Here is a 21302-nt window from a genome sequence, read left to right as displayed (position 1 = left end):
TTGTGGGTATTTTGGGGATTCAATTTGAGCTTGTAGGTGTTCTGTATGTTGTACACAAATATAAACAACATTTTTTATAAATAACAATTGAAATGACATTTTTAATCATAATCATGTTTATCATAAGTAGTGTCAATATGTAGATTATGATTAAAAATGTAATTTCAATAGTTATTACATATAAATATAAACAAAAAATATATAAATAGCTATTGAAATTACATTTTTAATCATAATCTACATATTGACACTACTTATATATATATATTATGTATATATATGTGTGTGTGTGTGTGTGTGTGTGTGTGTGTGTGTGTGTGTGTGTGTGTGTGTGTGTGTGTGTGTGTGTGTGTGTGTGTGTGTGTGTGTGTGTGTGTGTGTGTGTGTGTGTGTGTTTTTTATAACACATTTTATAAGGTTTTCAGCCTGCTAATCATATACATTTATCCTGATAATCATATACATTTTTAAGAGTACTCATTCACAAATATTGCTTAATCTTAGGAGCGCTAATAAAGAGTAGTCAAATAATTGTAATAACATTCCAACATTAAATATATAAAATATTACATACATAGTTTTACTTCATTTCTAATACAATGTTGTATTTAAATGATCTGTAGAGCACAGACATATTATAATGTATACTGTATGTCTAATATAGCAAGGGAAGGATTTAGACTAGAACAAGTTAATCAGAGGGGTGTCTATATATAAAGCACACCCAATGTACCGCTCCTTATGAAGTAGTGAGAGACACTGCGAAACACGTAGGGTGAGTGTGAGTAATCAAAATTGGGAGTGAGAAACCAAAAACCGTAAGTGCACCAGAAGGACACCAAGAGAGACTCATACGATGCTCTGGCACCTTGTAACTTATTTATAAATAATAATAAATGTGAGCAGTTTTGTCACATAATATATCCACTGGTTATTTTTATAATTACTACACTATCAAGGATATTCTTTATCTGTCTGTTTTGTGTGACGTTGTGTGAAAGAACAGCTCCCATTTACATTCCTAACTCCAATTGAGGATGACTTCCTTATAAAAGGCATAAAAAAACATTTTGTGACTTACTAGTAACAAGTGTTCATAAGGACCCGAAAACCAAAAACAAATACACAATATTATCGTATCTGTGTTTAAAAAAAAATATTATTCTATATGTGTTATTGAGAATATGTCTGCACTGGGACTAATTATTAGAGACTTTTAAAAAGTCTCTTTTATTCTTGTTATTTTATTCATATAAGGGGTATACATGTGGGATTTTTGTTTGTGAGTGATATGATGGAAAGACGTTTCTGATGTTATCTGGGTGATGTGAGGATAACATTTGTTACATGTGAGAGGGACATGTCCATTTTCAGGGGTGCTTTTATATACCTATAATTTATTTGATAATTGTGTAAGTGGTATGAGCTCTGATTTTTCTGTCACTCATCTGTTGTGTTTATGTTGCCGACTTTTTAGGGTGTTATAAAATAAAGTGTTATAGTGCCAATAGGACACTACCACATGGAAACTCCCATTCAAGTCAACAGGAGGTTCTGAGCGGTACTACACTTTAATGAATACCGCCTTAGTGAGTTGTGTACGTGACATATTTTCCTGATTTGTCACTGAGTGGGGGGAACTTTACCATAGACACTAAGAAGTGTATATATTAATGGCTTATCTATTGTAGGGTTATGTAACACTCATTTTTTCAATGAAAGTATTGAGGTACTGTACAGCAACATATAAAAATAGAAACATATTCATTAACAATGGATACATTTATCTATGGAATGTGGAAAAGAAATATGTTTCTGACTTCTTTGTGTTTGTGGTAAGAGATACATGTCAATGATTTTCCAGGGGATGAAAATATCCCCATTTTCCTTTGGATGTACTGTAGCAATGGGAATATATTCCTGCCAACATATCTCTCATTTCTCTTGGTTGGAAAATACATTTATTCTAATCTGCCCAAGGCCTAGAAGGGATGTAAAAATTATCCCAATGAGGCCATGACAAGACAAGGAAAAAGACAAGGAAAACCCACATTCATCCAGTTATAAAGATGTAATGATGTAAATGGCAACATCAAAGGGATGCACAGATTAACCTCAGGGTACTTCCTTATCCCTGCTTCCTGCAGGCTATGGTTGTCCCTCTGGAGATGTAATAGTAGCTTTCATAACACCAACAACCAGATAACAAACTCTCTCTGTCTTATATTCATTTGTAAGCATCCAACAGAATGATATTACAGTAAGAAGCCTGAAATGATATATCACAGAAAAAACACTTCATTTAAAACATGTTGATGTAATCTTGAAATCTATCATTTGGTATAAGATTTTGTGATGCAAACCCATCTTGCACCAAGAGAGTTAAACAGTATGGGTCCTATTTATTAAGCAGTCATCTGACATACATAAAGACAGCTTATTGGACAGGACATACTGTACTTGAAAACGAGAGGTAACTCTCAATGTATTACTTCCTGGAAAAACATTTGATAAATAAAATAAATATTGAGCTGGAAGATACCTTATAGCCCATTGACTTGAATGGGATGTAAGGTGTCTTGCATCCCCAGAGACAGAAGATTGCTTAGTATATATGGGTTATAACTATAAAGAGACCCTCGCCCAGCCTAATTTGAGGTGGGGTAGGTTGTCCTCTGGGATCAGAAAATAATATAAACTCAAACAAAGGAAAAGTCATCCCAGTTGTGGGCACCTCCAGATGAATGAATTGGTGATATCATGTTAAAAATGAACTTTTAATAAGTGTGCTAAAATAACGGGAGAGGACTTAACGATGATAAAATAAAAAATTAAATATTTAAACACCGTAATACAGTGCCCAAGTGAATACATGTACCCATGAACAGGTCTGCCAAGTACACACACAGTTACACTGTAATCAAAATCAGGTAAGAGAACAATAACCTCCAAAAGTTAATAAATTGTTGCTAGTGTTGACTGTGGCCCCTATAAGACCTTAGAAGAGGTCTGGAGATAACAAAAGTGGCACTATAACAAAAGTGTTACTATAGTCAGGATGTTGGTAGCTAGGAAGCATATGTGATAGGTTATATATAATGCTGAGCCAGTAATAGTGTATAGCTTAAGAAAACTTAAATCACTATTGATCCTAAGAGACTTCCTATTAAAGGTATGACTTCAACCAAGTTGTCTGGGGATATATATCCTAATCATATCATGGATAAACTGCTAGACATGCAATCATCTATAGTACCACGTTGCTAGTCTGTTACTAATATGCACAGAACTTCCCACTGAGCCTCTGTATCAGACTCCCTGAATGTGATACAAGTGAACCTGCTCTAAAGTGTATGCTTTGTTAGTGTGTAACCGAACAAGGATGTATCAATGGAGATCCATCCCCAGAGCAGAAGACTGCTTAGTAAATATGGGCCTTTGCATTTCCTGTTTGTGCATGATTGGGATGTCTGCCTATATGACAAATATATAATACATACCGGCTTTCGAGTTGGAGTGACTTGAACAGACTGATAAAATTCTGGCTGGACCCGGCTACTTTTCTTGATTTTTCTTTTCCTCAGGGGCGTTGGGGTTTCTTGCTCACTGTGCTCTACCTCAACCGGGGTCTTTGCTTCTTCAACACGAGCTCGGGCATATCTCCTTAGGTGACGAGGACTTGGTCTGAAACCCTAGAAGAATGCAAGGAGAGTATTCCTTTACTTGACATACAAAGTAAAAGAGCACGTAAACATTCAAAGGTTATTGTAACAGCATTGCAAAGAATCAGCTATTAAAACACACCCAGGTTAAAGGTATTCATGGGGAATCGTGCATACTGCAATGGAATTATTTATGACTGATCCTTTTTAACTTAACTGGATGTGAAGTACTTTAAAGGCATTTATAGATTAGCCTATATGGGAGGCGGAGCCCTTATCCTGTCATTTCTCAGAACATAGCTATTTCCGCAACCTTAAATCATAAACATAATCTAACGAAATATTCTGCTGTATCTTCTTGCATACGTACATACTACTAAACTGCCCCCTCCTAATCACATAGGGAAATAAGGTAGATAAAGGATGTCAATAACTCACTTGGCAATAATGTAACCTTGATTTTCTAGTATGAATTCATTTTGAAAGAGAAACATATAAACAATGTTTTTTTTTTCTATACACCTACGTTGAGTTTTTTGTGTTATGCAAAAATCAAAAAGAAAGTGCCACAAAACGACAAGAATAAAAGAAGAGATGAATGTGACTGTGACTATCGAATTCAAATATTAGCTGCATACAGGCACGTAAAGATGTTACATGTTACACGTGTTTTGTGACATTTTAGTCAGTAACGTACTAATCCTTCCAATTGGTTGAATGGGGATATTACTCACTGTAATTTTACGGTTCAATTAGTATTAACACAGATAGTAAGTACATATACACTCTCTCTCTCTCTCTCTCTCTCTCTCTCTCTCTCTCTCTCTCTCTCTCTCTCTCTCTCTCTCTCTCTCTCTCTCTCTCTCTCTCTCTCTCTCTCTCTCTCTCTCTCTCCTCCCCCCCTGGGCTAACCCTCTGCCTAACACATAAGCCTTGGTACCAGCGCAGGCAGTGTTAGGGTTAAATACATGTTCCTTGCTGCAGCAGTAAACAACTCCCCTGAGTGATCTTATGATATGTATAAGTACCCCCATATTGCTTGTTACAACATATACATGCTCTGTGTATTCCACTGACACATCGTCAATATGTGTGTATGCTGTTTGTTCCCCACACACTCTGACACAATTGTATATGTGGGTTGCCCAATTCAAACTAGATTCCTGGATTTGTTTTGATGCCTATTTGTTTCATAGCTTCCAGCAATTTGTTTCATGCAGCGACAACATCTTTTGGGATCAATAGCAACAGTCGCAAAGCATTTACCATGTAACATGGTGTCACTAGTATCTACAGTTCGCGCATGCACATTCATTCAAGATGGCCGCCGCTTCGGGACTAGTTGCTTAGTAATGATAGGGCCATACACAACATGCGCAATAGGGGAAAAGCTCCGCTTCAATCCTGTTCGCCTCTGGCAGGCCTGTGCATGCGCATACCCCCAAAGATGGCCGCCGCATTTGCTTCCACTAATGTTTTTTTTGTGCATGCGCGATAATAGGATGGCCTCTCCTCCGGTTGGGTTTTCATTGCGCATGCGCATTACGGCCTCCGTTTCCAAGATGGAGACCGGACGGATATAAAATGGCAATGTCATTCCTCATTATTTTTCTACAATATATTTTCTACGATCCAAACGTGAGTACTGTCTGCTGATTCCCGTGTGAACGGTATCGTATGCTTATGTAGCCCTGTGTGGTTTGGGCTATAGTTCTGCCCTCCTCCTGGCGGTAATCCCTGCGTAAGGGCAGGTTTGCCAGGAGTTATCATGGGTTTTCCCCACCTCAAGCAAGTGCACTGAAAGCAGGTCACCTGACTCTGTGTCCAATCAAGAGACACGGGGGAGGTGCCTGTTGAGACTACTTAGGGCATTGCACTTCCTATTTAGATTGAGTTGAGTCAGTGTTAGAGTGAGAGGAGAATGAGTAGAGCTGCTAGAGTTATAGTCAGAGTTCAATAGGTGGACCATATACCTCCTACCTTGCCTAGGGGGTAGGGGAAGAGCTAGACGCACTCTGGGTGGCCCTAGGCCCACACACACACACGCGGGGTCTCTTGATAAGGCTTATTTATTGAGCCTTAAAACATACAGCACACAAAACAAAATAGCTTCTCTTCAGCATAGAAAACAAGGCAGCTTCTGTTCAGCAATCAGGACACAGACAGTTCATCACACATGTACTTTGAAAACAGACCTTATAGCAGTAATCTCTTCAGTATTTCAGTCCTGTCTCCTGTGTGTACAGCCTAGGGGTTTTAATACACCTTGATTATGCAGCTGGGGTCAGACTAATTAAGCAGCCCTTCTCAACTGAAACTTAACCTCGTCACTGATGCACTGCAAGCCTAAACATAGGTTTTCCACTTGTGTAGGGGCACACTTTTTTGTGAGGTCCATTAATGGGGCTGCAACTTCCGAGTAGTTGGGGATGAACCGTCGATAGTACCCTGCTAAACACAGCAGAGAGTGTACCTGCGTTTTTGTTTGGGGGGTTGGAACTTCTTTCAGGGCAGCTACCTTATCGGCTAGTGGCCTCACTTTTCCACGTCCCACTGCATACCCTAAGTATTTGGTTTCCGCCTTACCTAAGGTACATTTCTTAGGGTTGGCTGTGAGCCCTGCCTATCTTAGAGATTTGAGGACCGCTTTCAGCCTATTTAGATGGGCCTGCCAGTATTTACTATAAATGAAAATGTCATCTAGGTAGGCCGCGGCATAAGCCTTATGGGGTCTCAGCACTTTATCCATGAGCCTCTGAAATGTGGCTGGGGATCCATGCAATCCAAATGGCATTGTCACAAACTGGTATAAACCCATGGGAGTGGCAAAGGCTGTTTTGCACTTGGACTTTTCCTCTAAAGGTATTTGCCAGTATCCTTTTGTTAAGTCCAGCGTGGATATATATTCCGCGTTACCAAGGGTGTCAATTAACTCGTCCACCCTTGGCATCGGATAGGCGTCAAACTTGGATACCGCATTGACCTTTTCGGAGGTCCACACAAAATCTTACCTTCCCATTGGGTTTAGGGACCATAATTAGTGGACTACACCACTCACTGCATGATTCCTCAATCACTCCTAAGTGTAACATTTCTTGTACCTCCTTCTCTACCAGGGCCCTATGACTTTCAGGCAACCTATAAGGATGGGAACGTACTTTTACCCCAGGTGCTGTCTCGATCACATGTGAAATTAAATTAGTTTGCCCAGGCAAATCAGAAAAAACATCATGGAATTGTGTATTTATTTCTAACAAGTCCCCTTTTTGTTCAGAGGACAACTGTCTACCCATTGGGATTTTATCATCACCCACGATGTTCTCCCGTGGGGGCTGAGGACCCAAGTCGGTTTCCTCCTCCACCGGGTGGATGAATAGAGACCGCTGCATCTTCCAGGGTTTCAGCAAGTTCACATGGTAAATTTGTTTACCCTTCCTAGATCCTGGTTGAGCGATCTCGTAATCCACATCACCCGTGCGGCGGAGTACTTCGAATGGGCCCTGCCATTTGGCTAGGAGTTTGCTCTCACAACTGGGTAACAACAACATCACCTGATCTCCTGGGTGAAACACTCTCATGCGAGCATTTTGATTGTAATGTCTCTCCTGACTGTCCTGGGCTGATCTAAGATTCTCCCTAGCAAAATGCCCGACCACATCTAGGCACTTCCTAAGGTCCAATACATATTGCAGGGTATTCTTAGAAGTGGACCGCTGTTCCTTCCAGGACTCCTTTAGGAGGTCTAGGATACCCCGGGGTTGGCAGCCATACAGCAGTTCAAATGGAGAGAATCCCGTGGAGGCCTGGGGAACTTCCCGCACTGCAAACAGCAGAAAAGGGAGAAGTTCATCCCAGGCTCTCTTCTCTGAATCTACAAATTCTCAGCATCCCTTTTAGAGTTCGGTTAAATCTTTTCACCTATCCGTCAGACTGTGGATGGTAGACCGATGTCCGAACAGACTTGACCTCTAGTAATTTTAAGACATCCTGCATCAGTTTAGCCATAAAATTTGTACCTTGGTCTGTCAACATAACCTGGGGAAGTCCAACCCGTGAGAACAGCTCCAACAACTTGTTGGCTACTTGCTTCGCCATTGCTGTTCTCAGGGGGAACGCCTCAGGATATCTTGTTGCATAGTAAACTATTACAAGAATAAACCAGTGTCCTTTCGCAGAAGGTTCTAGAGGTCCTACCAAGTCTACCCCAATCCTCTCAAAGGGAACTGACACCAAGGGTAGAGGAACCAAAGGGGCTGGTTTTTGTCCCTTCGGACTAGTTAGCTGGCACTCCGGACATGCCGCACATAACTTAGCAATATCACTATGCATCCCTGGCCAATAGAATCGGGACGAAATATGGTCCAATGTTTTATCCCTGCCAAGGTGACCACCCCAAGGGACAGTATGGGCTAGAGTGAACACAGATTTAACAAATGCCTTGGGAACCAATATCTGTCTGGTGACCTCCCCTGTTTGTGGCTGCCTATTTACCCTATACAGGATATCATTTGATAATTCAAAATGGGGGAATACTATCACCCCCTGTGCATTCAATATCTGCTCATCAATTTACACCACCTTATCATACTGTCTAGCAAGGACTGGGTCTTCCCTTTGCCTCTGGTGAAAATCAGGGAGGTATAGGTCTGGTAAATCTCCAGGGCCCATATCCCCCTCCCTCTGGCCATCCCCAGCCATCACTTGTGACTTCTGGATACTAGAATGGTCACCTTGAGACCCAGATTTCTGCAACCAGTCCTATTTGTCAGAGTCTTTGCTTCTGAGTCTTTGGAACCCGGTGTCTACTGGAAAAAAGGTCTGCCGAGAAGGGGAACAGTTTACCAGGGTTCTCCTGAGCCATAGAATAAGGCTCCTCGTAAGAGACTGGAGCCATTAGGTCCGAAAAGGAAGGCCAGTCCCGGCCGAGCACAACGGGGGCAGGGAGCCAAGGAGCGACTCCTATTTCAAGGTAGGCCTCCTGACCTTTTACCTGTAGCCGGATTTTGGCCGTCGGATACCGTTTTACATCGCCGTGTATACATTCTATATTCCATGGAGAGTCAAAAGAATACACGTTAGGCGGTAACAGTTCCTGGAAGACCAGAGTTTTCCCAGAGCCCGAATCTACAGGGGCCTGGACGGTTTTTCCCCCAACCTGGGCTGGAAGTAGCCAGGGCTTGTAATTTTCTCCAGTGAAGGCCGAGGCGATGGTCCTGCTGAAGGAACAATCCATCTGTTGACAGTCCACATGCCGGTGGCCTTGTTCTCCGCAGGCGGAACATGGAGAGGGTTCCCTCACAGGAGGGTGCCGCGGATAGCGTTCCGCTGGACCGGATACTGAAGACCAGGCATCTGGTGGGTCCTGTGGGCGACGTCCTTGGAAGTTCCTCTCCTTTGTCGACAAGCCGACAACAGGAAGGGGATGAGGGTCTCGGCGGTGCCCGGCATTTTGACTTCTTCCTTGTTGGAAGTCTATAGTTAGTATGGGGAGTGACCCCCGTGGAGTCCGGTGCTCAATCGGGTTGTAATGCTGGGTGTAGAACTTTTAGCAACCTCAAAGGTGTATGGCCAAGAAGAAAACAAAGATCCCCTGTTGATAAGATATCATGTTGCTTTAAAAACGCTGAGGAAGCATATAAACAGACTGATACAGCCACGGAGGGGGGCCCGTTTTGCAGGAAGGAAACCACATACAAGACATATAGCCCTGTAGGACTACCGTCATGTATTGATAATGTGACCTAAACCTGCTGCCCTTACCCGCCTGGCGTCTGTGTAGCTCCCTCGTTGGCGTCCCGGTCTGTGCTCCACAGCGGCTGCGCTCCGGAATGACGTCACCGCTGGCGCCGGCTTGCTTGCTCCGGGACCTCCTGGACACGTCACGAACCGTGGCGAATCCTCACCACCGCAGGGGGAAACAGCCTCGTAGCCAGAAGACAAAGCAGGGGATCATTGGCGTGCTCAAACCAAGTATAGAGACGGCAGCAAAAGTAGGTTTGTAGGCGGGCACTGCAAATCAGGATCTCAACCAAGTAGTATAGATAAAATCAGCTTTATTTCGACATATTGCTGGACATCACAGAGACTCCTGTTTCTCTGACGCGTTTCGTTCCTAGTAGGTTCCTACTAGGAACGAAACGCGTCAGAGAAACAGGAGTCTCTGTGATGTCCAGCAATATGTCGAAATAAAGCTGATTTTATCTATACTACTTGGTTGAGATCCTGATTTGCAGTGCCCGCCTACAAACCTACTTTTGCTTCCTTGTTGGAAGGACTGCTCCTTTCGAGGCACTTGGCGGTTGCGTATGGAGGGGCCGTAGTTTCCCCATGGTCCGATCTCCCTCTTTGGGCGTCCGCAAGCGGCAGTAAAGCCAGATCCGTCGGGTCCAAGACACTCGCCTGGTCCTCGGCCCCAAGGAAGTTCTCAACGAGTCGGACCGCCAAAGCTAAGGTATCAGCAGCATGGCGTTTTACCCAAGAGCATGCGGAAGGGGTTATTACTTGTAGGAATTGTTCCAACACAACTTGTTCAAGAACAGTTTCCTTAGTGTGTTGCTCAGGTTGTATCCAGCGGTTACACAAGTCCAATTACCGCTGAGCTAGGACAAGGGTTCTCATCTTAGAGGTGTACTTCAGGTTCCGGAACTGCTGCCGGTAGGTCTCTGGGGTCAGACCTAAGCGATCCAGTATGGTGGCTTTTACTTGTTTTTACTCCATTGCCTGGGAGGCCCTGATATGCGGCCTGGGATTTTCCTATAAGGAGCGGAGCCAAAGCAGTTGCCCAGCGATCTGCAGCCCAGCCCTGAGCTTCGGCAACCCTTTCAAATGTCAGTAGAAAAGCCTCTGGATCCTCGTTCGGAGCCATTTTCCTCAGGAGGACCGGTGAGTGCTTTTAAGTGAGATAACTGCTTTTATAGCGTGATACTGCCTGCTGTGAGATTCACAAAGCTGTGATAACAGTGCAGTATCGCGCTATAATGGCTACTTAAAAGCACTTTTCACTGCTTTGTGAATCTCACAAAAGGCAGTATCACGCTATAATGGCTTTTTATCTCACTTAAAAGACTTATCATTGCTTAGTGCATAACCCCCTTAGTATCTATTGGGAACGGGCCTGAAGAAGGGGTTCTACACCCCGAAACGTTGCCGCCCCCCTTTCCTCTGTACTTTTACATTTACCCTACCCCATCCCTTTACCCTACCCCATCCCTTTCCTCTCCCCTCTCCCTTTCCTCTCCCCTCTCCCTTATTTGTACACTGTGGTTTCTCACTCACCTTGTGTTTTTCATTAAATTACATTTTGCTTACTATTCCCTTTACCGTCTTTTGTGTGCTGGGAACATTTATATTTTTGTATTACAATTTATATACACAACGCAGCGCCATCTTGAATGGAACCACGTTATCCAGTTTCTGGTCATCCAACTTTGTAGTCCCCTGGGAAACTCTTCTACCCTTAAACCTGTGTCTTTATCCCTGTACCCACAAGTGGTGCACATTGACATCACGACCTTGCGGGATATAGCCACATGTCCTGGCGTCTGTAACCATGGTAACCAGAAGTGAGGAAATAAGATGACAATCCCTATATTAACCATTAGGAGGCCGTAAAGTTACGTGATAACCACCTGTAACCTTCCCTGCCCAGCTTCTAGGGAGATTACATCAGTATGTTACGTATGGCCACTCTCTGCATGGGTTACCTTGACTCAGGGGCTGGATTCAAGCATCTGGACAATGAGATAGCAAGGTTGTAGAATAAGGGGCGCCGGAACTTTTGTCAAACAATGGTCTTTTATTTAGGTCCCCAGGGACCGCACACCACACTTTATACAATGTTGTAATATCACTTTATGTCTTTATGGTTATCAATGCTTTATGCACTTCCATGAACACCCACTCTTAACAATTAGAGGGAGGTATATCTCTTAGCTGCTTAACTGTTCTGGATTCCGGGCCCCCCTTGTTCTCCTGTTCAGGATATACATCTGTATTATGCCTATAATGCTAGTCCCATTGGGACTGCTAGAAGATCCGGTACAAGTGACCCAAATACCTTTTGTCAGTGTGGAAACTGCCACTTCCCTGCTGCAGAGAGGACTGTTAATGCAGATCCGCAGTTAGTGCCGATCCACCGGCACCCAGAAGTCCTTGTTACTGGGGCCCTCTATGGCATGCCATTTGCATACTTCAAACATTATATTGAACTCCCTTAATCTTCTTATAAGATCCTGACTTAAAGGGTACTATTCCTTTCTACAACATAATAAATAAGGGGGAGGGCGCCTGGTCTGTGCTTTTACTTTAATAACATTACTTATCCACCCTTCCCGAGGCACCTCTACTCTTGTCCTCCTGGACCCAACCTTCTTGAACTCTTCCGCTGCCCCTTGTATACTCACTGTGAGGTCATAGCCCCATGACAACACAGGGTGGGCCCATTACACGCTAACCATACTGATAACCCTTTACAGGGGGGTTGCACATCCAAATAGTAATATAATTTAAATCAGGGCACTCTCACTCTGGGAAATTTTAAACCACAGTTTTTATATGCAATACTCTATATAGTAATTATACAAGTATATGCACAAACATTCTAAATGTAAAAAGACTGGTCAAGTCTCAATATCCCATTAATAGGAAACATCCTTCAATGGATGAATAATGTAGTAAGACAATTGCGGGGAAAATATCTCTATCTTAGACATATAAAGATGAGAAGGACACCAGTTGTGAAAAAATTACATTTGTCTTGAAGTGTGCATATACAAAGAATGTAAAGCATACAAACAGTAAATACATACAGTAAAGTGACATAGTGCTAATATAAAAAAAACTTTTGACTCTTGACAAAGGGCTGCTGCCCGAAACGTCGGGGCTCTTCAGGAGGGTGTGTCACCTACAGTGATTTGAAGAGGTATTCTCCCCCACCAATAATATCACGTTTTGTGGAATTTAAAATAATGTATGCACAGTTTTTCAAACAAACTTGTTTTATTCTGAGCTACAAAGTTGTAGTGGTTAAACTGAATAGTGTTATTTGAGGAGGTTCAATGTCAGCAAAGGAAAAGTACAAAATTAAATGTGCTGGTTGCATAAGTATTCAGGCCCTGCTTGACGAATGGCAAATTTCTGCTCACTGAGTCTCTTTTTCTTAGAAGGCTCTAATTGTCTTACCCAAGTAACACTCGCCACAAGGGCACCATCACAGATAGACTGCATGGTCTGAGTTACAAGTGAAGACATGTTTAATTTTGTAAGGTTTGCCCATTTGAGGATGTCAATAAATATCTCCCTTAATCACAGAACTACAATGTATGCAGTTTAAACATGAAAAAGTGCCAATTTTTGCAATCTTTCAAATGGCCAGGACTATAGTCCCTAAAATTCCTGCCCCTGCTGTATGCAAATAGAGGGGGTGAGCCCAAAATGTTATGCAACACAGGATCATTCTCAAATACTCTCCAATATCTCATAATATAATTCTTTATATAACTAGAAGTCGATGTATACCTGGAAACAAAAGGAACTCTTTTTCTTTTCTATTGTATTGGTTGTAGGTAGTAAAAGTAACAAAAGATATAAGAATATCTTGTTTCTGAAATAGGTTTCTATCAACATTTGGGAGCAATGGACAACATATAATTATTATTGAAATTCACAAAACAGTTGCCTAAAGAACTCCTTGCACGCCACCAATGTCCACATCATCCTTTTATACTCATTGTTATAGCAATGAATTAGAAGGCACGTGTTAGTAAATATGTTCCAGGCACTATGTCTATCAAGGACGCACATTTGTAGTGTATGCAGAATGAATGAAGGTCAGGAAAGAAAGGGCACACCGCTTAGAATGAGTGATAATAAGGATTCTATTGTCATGCGATGTAACTACTGGAGAGCAATGACTGCAGACTGCAGTGGAAGCTGATTTATATTGCAGGTACTGCGGCTGCCAACAGTGTACAGTACAGTGCTGGGACTATTTATAGAACACACTTTTGCTGATCGAAACTGGTTTCAGGAATGAGGGCATTGTTTTTAGCTCACATCTGTGAGTGGTGTAACCTGCAATCCTTTTGCTTCAATGGGTTGATTTGATACCTAATTGCTTTCACCTAACCCCTTGTATTGCCAGATGGGTCTGCAAAGCACTATATGCCTCCCTGGCAGCAAAAGAGTTAAAGGTGCAACCCACTAAATGACTCAGGTAATCATAGCACTCATATTATTGGCAGTCTGTTTTATATTTTAATATTATTGTACAATTTATTACACATTTTAATAAAAAAAATAATTTCAAGGTCCCAAGGAGCTGACCCCAGGATTAAAACTCAGTGTCATTGTTAACCAAGTCAGTGTCTTTACTCACTGAACCAATCCTTCCTAGCCCATGCATGCTAAGAGGTGCTAAGAGGTGCTACTGTATGTCAGAAGGCATCTTCCAACGCTGGAAGACTCCTTATGAGCGGTAAAGCGTCTTCTGGCACCTGAAGCTATATTAAGGACTAGCACAGCTTAGTAAATATGGAATTTAATTACAGAGACAAAAAACATTACTTCCCATGAAATAAAATGACAGACATTTTGTAAACTCCTGAAAAATTAATTAAGACGGACAAACAGAAGCAGATATTTGTGGGATGCTGCAGCACATCCAAAGAAGGAGATTACTCAAAATACCCATCTACAACCCCATCTTGTTGCAGTGTTATAATCTTTCCTCTTTAATTACATAAGTATTTTACATAAAGCTGAACATATTCATGTTGATATTGTCTGCATGATTTCAAGCAGCAATACGACATTCCTCCCCTATGTAAAGCATGTATTAATGAATAATTCTACATTCTTACCCAAGCTGGCAATCGTTGGTGCTCCTGTTATAAATCTCTAGTGTTCCTAACATAATGGCTGCTTCAGTCAGTGTAGCTCAGTAGCTACAATATATATTTATATTACTAAGGTAACATTGACTATAGTTATAGTTTGCAGCTCAAACTGCTGGGAATATTGGCAACAAATTCTCCCAAACAGGAAAGTGTTACAAAAATCTTGCACTGCTGGGAAAGTGGGCTAAACCCTGCTATAGAAATCAAAGAATGCTTTAAAACTCATTAAAAATGACATTACGTGTTGAATAATCATGTAAAAAAAATGCATGTATGTATGTGTACATAGTGCTTCACAGCAATAATACACGTGATCATATAAATAACAAATAATACAAATTACACATAATGGGAAGAATTGCTTTCAGACATAAAAGTGACATTTAGGAAAAGAAGTTCCTTCCCAGAAGAGCTTACAATCTAATTGGTAGGTAGGAGGAACGTACAGAGACAATAGGAAGGTGTTCTGGTAAGTGTGTCTGCAAGGGGCCAAGGTTTATGTATGAGCTGTATAGTATCAGCCACGGAGCTACTCATATGCTTCGTTAAGGAGGTGTGTTTTAAGATGGGTCTTAAAGGTGGACAGAGAGGGTGCTAGTCGGATATTGAGGGGAAGGGCATTCCAGAGTTGTGGGGCAGTCAGTGAGAAGGGTTTAAGACGCGAGAGGGCAATAGGCACAAAAGGGGTAGAGAGAAGACATCCTTGAGTCGGGATGTGTACAGTGAGAAATTAGGGCTGAGATGTAAGGAGGAGCGTAAAGCTGTGAGGAGGAGTGTAAAGCTTTAAAAGTGAAGAGCAGAATTGAGTGTGTGATACGGGATTTGATAAGAATCCAGGAGAGGGAATTCAGCAGGGGAGACACTGAGACAGATTTAGGAAAGAGTAGAGTGATTCCCGCAGCAGCGTTAAGGATAGATTATATGGGAGACAGGTGAGAGGCAGGAAGGCCGGACAGCAGGAGATTACAGTAATCGAGACGGGAGAGAATGAGGTCTGTGTCAGAGTTTTAGCAGTCGAGCAACAGAGGAAAGGGCGTATCTTTGTAATATTACAGAGGGAAAAACTACCGGATTTAGCTACCTTTTGAATGTGAGAGGAGAATGTGAGAGAGGATTTGAGTATGACTCCTAGGCAGCGTGCTTGTGCTTGTATGATAGTTCTTCCAACAGGTAGTAGGGCCAGGTTTGGGAGAAAGTATGAGAAGCTCCGTTTTGACATGTTAAGTTTAAGTGGGCGGAGGCCATCCAGGATGATATCGCAGAGAGACATTCAAAAACTTTGGTCTGTACAGCAGGTGTAAGGTCAGGGGTTGAAAAGTAAAGGAAATTTGTGTGTCATCAGCGTAGAGGTGATATTTGAACCCAAGAGTTGTGATTAGGTCACCTACAGAGAGTGCATAAAGAGAAAAGGTCCAGAACAAAGCCCTAACTAGCATATGAAAGGTCCTGGGTTTGATTCCTGTATGATATGGTATAATAATTTATAAATTATAAAATAATAATTTATGAATAAAATAATAATTTACAAATTATTTTATTTTAATTATAATGTGAATTTATAAATTATTATTTTATAATTGATAGATTATTATATAAAATAATAATTTATAAATTATACCATATCATACAGAAATCAAACCCAGGACCTTTCATATGCTCGTACCAATTCTCTACCTGCAAGCTACAGGGTTTGTGTAGCAGGTAGGGTATTGGTACCAGCATTTGAAAGGTCCTGGGTTCGATTCCTGCACGTATATTATATAAAATGTATTGATGTTCAATTCCCACATGGTGTAGGTGTGTGTGTGTGTGTCCGTTAGCAATAAAGCATTGAATGTTAAAAAAAAGGAGATGTTTTTAAATCAGGAGTCACACTCAGACCGCCTTGTAGCGGATCTCGCTATAACGGAATTGAGCTGTATTTTAAAACCCTTTTTAAAGTTGCTTTGTTTTTTAATAGTGTAAATTGAGATGTGAGAATTTGTTACGTTCTGTGCTTTTAGTTTATTTTAATTCACATTAAGTTCTCTACACTAGTTGGGTTTCCTCACTGGGAAGGGAGTACATAAATCTCGTTACATAACCCTGGATTCTTGCCCACTCCGTTTAATAACCCACCAAAATAAATAACGACACTTTGGTTGGAATTAATTCAGACTCTTTTTTTGGGACAAATGGGCACAGCTTTTTATTAAATATAAACCAACACTCTTGGGCCAGGTCAGCAAGTACCTCCACCCATTGAATCTGATTTTGCTCACTGCCACAACATGACCCAGTGAGTACTCCTGGTTTGTAACATCTGGGGTCCCTCTTAGGAGTACACCCCTGTGCCCGCTACACCTGGCCCTGACCCAGAGGTGCATCCTTTTGACCCCTCCCCTCATATTAACCACCTGGGCCAAATGGCCAGTTCTCACCCCTCCAGCTGTGACAAACGTAATAACACCCACATACCTTTACTGTAAGGGATCGGGGGACACGTGCCTCTCAGTGGGTCCCCGTCACACAGGCTCAGTGTGGCTGCTCGTCCCAGACCCCCTCCCCGTCGGCTCCTTACCTCCTCCAGTCGGACGCCATGCTGGTCCTCTGCGGCGCACGCCGCATCCTCCCACACGCGGCCGGGGTGCGCGAACGGGAACCTTACAGGGCGCGCACGCACCCAATCCTCTTTGCTGTCCTCCCGCACCGCTGGCTCCGCCTCCCATCAGCTACAGGCTGTCTCCAGCACTCACCTGGCTGACTCCCACTCTGGGCACCTGAACCTATCCCAGGGCTTGCTCAGATAGGCCTCCGCTCCACCTCTTGCTCTCATTGGTCCTCCTGCATATATAACCCCAGTCTGCCCTCTCCTTCCTCGCTCTGCATAGTTCTTCTGTGGCTTCGGTTGTTCGGTCGTCTATGCCTGGCTCTCTTCTGTATTCCAGCTCTAGTTCCTGTCCCTGCCCCCATTGGATACCCTTGGATTTGATCTTGGCTCTCGTTGACTTCGTGTACCTCGCTACTCCCTGGACTCGGCTTTGGAGCTTACTACGCTGCTCTCTCCTGCCCCTGACCTACAGCTCTCGGATCTCTACCCTCTGACTTCTGGCACCCCGGACACAGCAAGTATCAAGTTAACCCTTTCTCACCAGGCCCGGCAACGCATCATACCACACTCCAGGCACGTCCTCACTTCTGTGGGTGCGTGTTATACCCTTCGCCACCTCAGTATTGGGGACTGGCCAGGTCTGCGGGCATTCAGGCGTTACATTTACCATACTCTGTTTTATCTCTTTTTTTTTGTATAAAATGTAACACTTCAAAATACAATCATAACAATACATATAAAACATAACATTACGCCATAAACAGAATCTCTAAAAGGGGTGGGAACCTTTTGGGGAGGTTTTCAGAGGATGAGAGAGGTAGGTCACATGTCGACAGACCCTTAAATACCTTAAATAACCTAGCCCTCCCTCATCCCCTCCCAGACCATCACTGGATGGCCCTCAGTCCTAGGGTCATGCTCCCTTTGCCTTATTTGGTCAGGGGTTCCTTGACCCCTGTACCCTCGAGCCTAAACCATTACATTTGCTAACCCGCCAAAATAAATACAGACATTTTGGTTGGAATAAATACACTCTTTTGTTCGGTACAAATGGTCACAGCCTTTTATTAAACATAAATTAACACTCCTGGATCTGGTCAGCAAGTAGCATCACCAATTGAACCTGATTTTACTCCCCACCACTGCATGACCTAGTGAGCTCTCATGGTTCTCAACATCTGGCGTCCCTCTTAGGAGAACACCCCTGGGCCTGTCTCACCTGATTTGGACCCCTCCCATTTCTCAATATTAACCCCCTGGGCAAAACTGATGAGTACGCACCAAACACCGAGGCTGTTAGACACCTCAAATTTGCCTCATCACTGTCAACAGCAGCACAGCCTCCTCCAAACCATCCTGTAAACCTATATAAAAGAACACCATATTTTCTGATCTGGTGAACTCCCTCTCAGATAAAGATCAGCACCCGCAAACAGGCAGAGGCACCATCTCGGACCATACCCACCCCCACTGGGAATTTTATCATCAACCGGGCCACATCCTCATGCTCCCTTCTCCTTATGTGGTCAAGGGTTTCTTTATTAAAGGTGGGAAAGAAAAAGCAGTAATTCCTTTCCTCCGGTGGTCGCCACCATAAATGAAACATTTCAGCAATGATTCGCAGTACTTATATCTACAGACAAATCTTTCTTCTTTTTCTATGTTGTTTAAAGGGCTCAGTACAAGACCTAGACCAAATAAAAATGTATTAACTTTTCACAAGAATAAATATGTTCATATTTTATAGTGTGGGTGAATGGATTTTTCTAAGGAAACATGAATAAGTTATTTTACTGCTGTTACGTATTACATTTTTGATGCTACTGTATGTACATGGGACTGCCCCTTTAAAGTCTTTTACCACAATGTACCCATTATAACTGTCACTTGTTCACTTTAACAGATCCTCCAACATTATGTGAAAATAATAGTACTGTACTGTACTTGATTCCGCTAAGGCAGGAGTGAGAAAACTTTGGGCGCTGCGCCCCCCTTCCAGCACTTCCCCCGTGTTCACGCACCCCTCCCCCCCTTATTATCTTTCTAGAGTGTCAAATTACGTTGCAGGCTCACGTGACATCACCCGCAGCGTCATTCGACGCCGCATTGCTATGGTGAAGCAGTGGCAAATGACGCTGTGGGTCATGTGACGTCACGTGACACTGTGGTGTCATTTGACACTGTCACCACAGCAACGCGTCTTCTGAGTCATGGTAAGATAGCGTTCAGGGGCCTTGCGTGGCCCCTTGCATTTATTTTAAAGGCCTTGGGGAAGAGCACAGGGCCTCTGTAAATGCCGTGCCCCTCCCCAAAAAAAAATCTTGTGACCCCCAATTTACGCACCCCTGCTTTAAAGCAGTGATTCCCAAAAGGTGGTTCTTGAACCCCTAGGAGTTTATGAGGGGCCTTCATGGGGTTTGCCATAACAAAATATGTAATGGTAAATCCCAAGCATTATAGAGGGTAGCTGAGCCCGTGGGGGGGTTGCACACTGAGGAAGGCCCCCAAGCTGCACCTTAAGATGAGTGGTATAGCTGACAACTAAGGCGGGAACTTCCATGGCAAGGCATTGTAGGCTCTAGCAGGCATTACCAGCTATATCAGCCATGCTGTCTGCACATGCTGAGGTGCAGTTTGGGGCCTTATTAAGCGTTTTTCCCCCCTCATGAGTTCCGGACCCTATACTGCCTGGAATTGGTCAAACACTTTTGTTAGCAATTGTCTGATGAGTAGGCAATACCATTTATTAATTAGGGGATTGCGGAACTACTGCACTAGCTATAGATGCAACCTGTGTTACATCCAATTAGAAAAATTACAATCCACAAACTCTTCATATAGATACTCCCCAAATCACTCACACGAGGAGCAACATTTATGCAAAGCCACTTCATATAATTTGCACCATTTTTATAGCGGTTTTTTTCTTTCTAAACAAAGAGAAAAATGGCAGAACACAAACAATTACAGAGACACAGTCATGTGTTTATGACTTCAGTTTCCCAAATTTATGATGAAAAACATTGGAAATGTACAGTACCAACTTCTAATAAAGATTTAGTAAGAACTTCCATTTGTTTCTGGCAAATACACAGACAGACCTCTTAAGGTTTTAATTTTTTTGTACCAGCTGACTCTGCTGTTTTTGTTAATCCCCTAATTGCCTGCGCAGGTCGTGCAGTGTTCTGATGTTTTCTGTAAAGGAATTATCACTGGGATTTGATGACTGGCACCGAGCAGGAAGTGTGTCCTCCCTCCATTTAGGGACTTAAATGCAGTTACAAGATGGGTTACACAGTAGTACTTCATGAATTTCCCCCTGCACTTACAGTATGAATTAGAAAACCTATGACCAGACAGTTCAATCTTCACTAGCCTGTTTTAATTGACAGTCTTGAGATTCAGGCTATATCGCATTCAACGGCAAGATTGAAGAGACACTGAGAAGAGATCACTGCGACCTCCAATAAGGATAGCACTTAGAGGCGCACACCTTGGGCTAAGTAAAACTTAATGTTGATAGAATAAAGATAATCACAATGACATAATATATAGTGAAAACATCTACAAAGCGTCGACATATAATCGTGCTCGGGTTAAAAATCAGGAAGGGAGAGCAGGCAGTGGGACGTGAGACACTTTGTATGTTTTTTCGCTATATATTATGTCATTGCGTTTATCTTTATTTTATCAATCAATAATAAACGTTAAGTTTTACTTAGCCCAGGGTGTGTGCCTCTAAGTGCTATCCTTGTTGGAAATCGCTGTGATCTCTTCTCGGTGTCTCTTCAATCTTGCCGTTGCAGTTCTTATGTTGCACGGGCAGCACCCCATGTTTGCCACTACCTTGTGACAAATAGGCAAAATATTACACTTGCAATTTTTGCATCCCATTCACAAAGCCCTGTTGAGCAGTGTGACTCTTTATTGTCTCTTACTATTGTAACATGGTATGTCCATAAGTACCTCTCTTTCCCCCCAACGTGTACCTATGATGTAAGTCCCTAGTAAGTTCAGGGGCTTCATGGGTTAATCTATGGGCCATTGACCCCCCTTTTCGCCCACTTGTCAGACGGAAGTAAGGTGGTGACTCATGGCCTGTGTAAGCCTATCGGTGATGGGTACAGTCCATGAGCCCGCCCCCTCCTGAAGCTA

The 21302-nt window shown here is 42.7% G+C and overlaps 1 protein-coding gene across 20 annotated transcripts in view; it reads right to left on the bottom strand.

Annotated features, from left to right (window-relative positions):
- The window catches only part of DST (dystonin), a 535648-nt gene that overhangs the window by 500076 nt on the left and 14270 nt on the right, over window positions 1-21302 (bottom strand). For all 20 annotated transcript variants that reach the window (XM_075598122.1, XM_075598131.1, XM_075598128.1 and 17 more), the window contains exon 3: window positions 3501-3692. In XM_075598122.1, the coding sequence (XP_075454237.1) occupies window positions 3501-3692 (192 nt within the window). The remainder of the gene's footprint in view (window positions 1-3500; window positions 3693-21302) is intronic.

This window comes from Ascaphus truei, chromosome 4 (genome assembly GCF_040206685.1).
Source record: "Ascaphus truei isolate aAscTru1 chromosome 4, aAscTru1.hap1, whole genome shotgun sequence".
Lineage (NCBI taxonomy): Eukaryota > Metazoa > Chordata > Amphibia > Anura > Ascaphidae > Ascaphus > Ascaphus truei.
The sequence above is the reverse complement of the archived record's forward strand: the minus strand, read 5'-3'. Positions and strand labels throughout refer to the sequence as shown.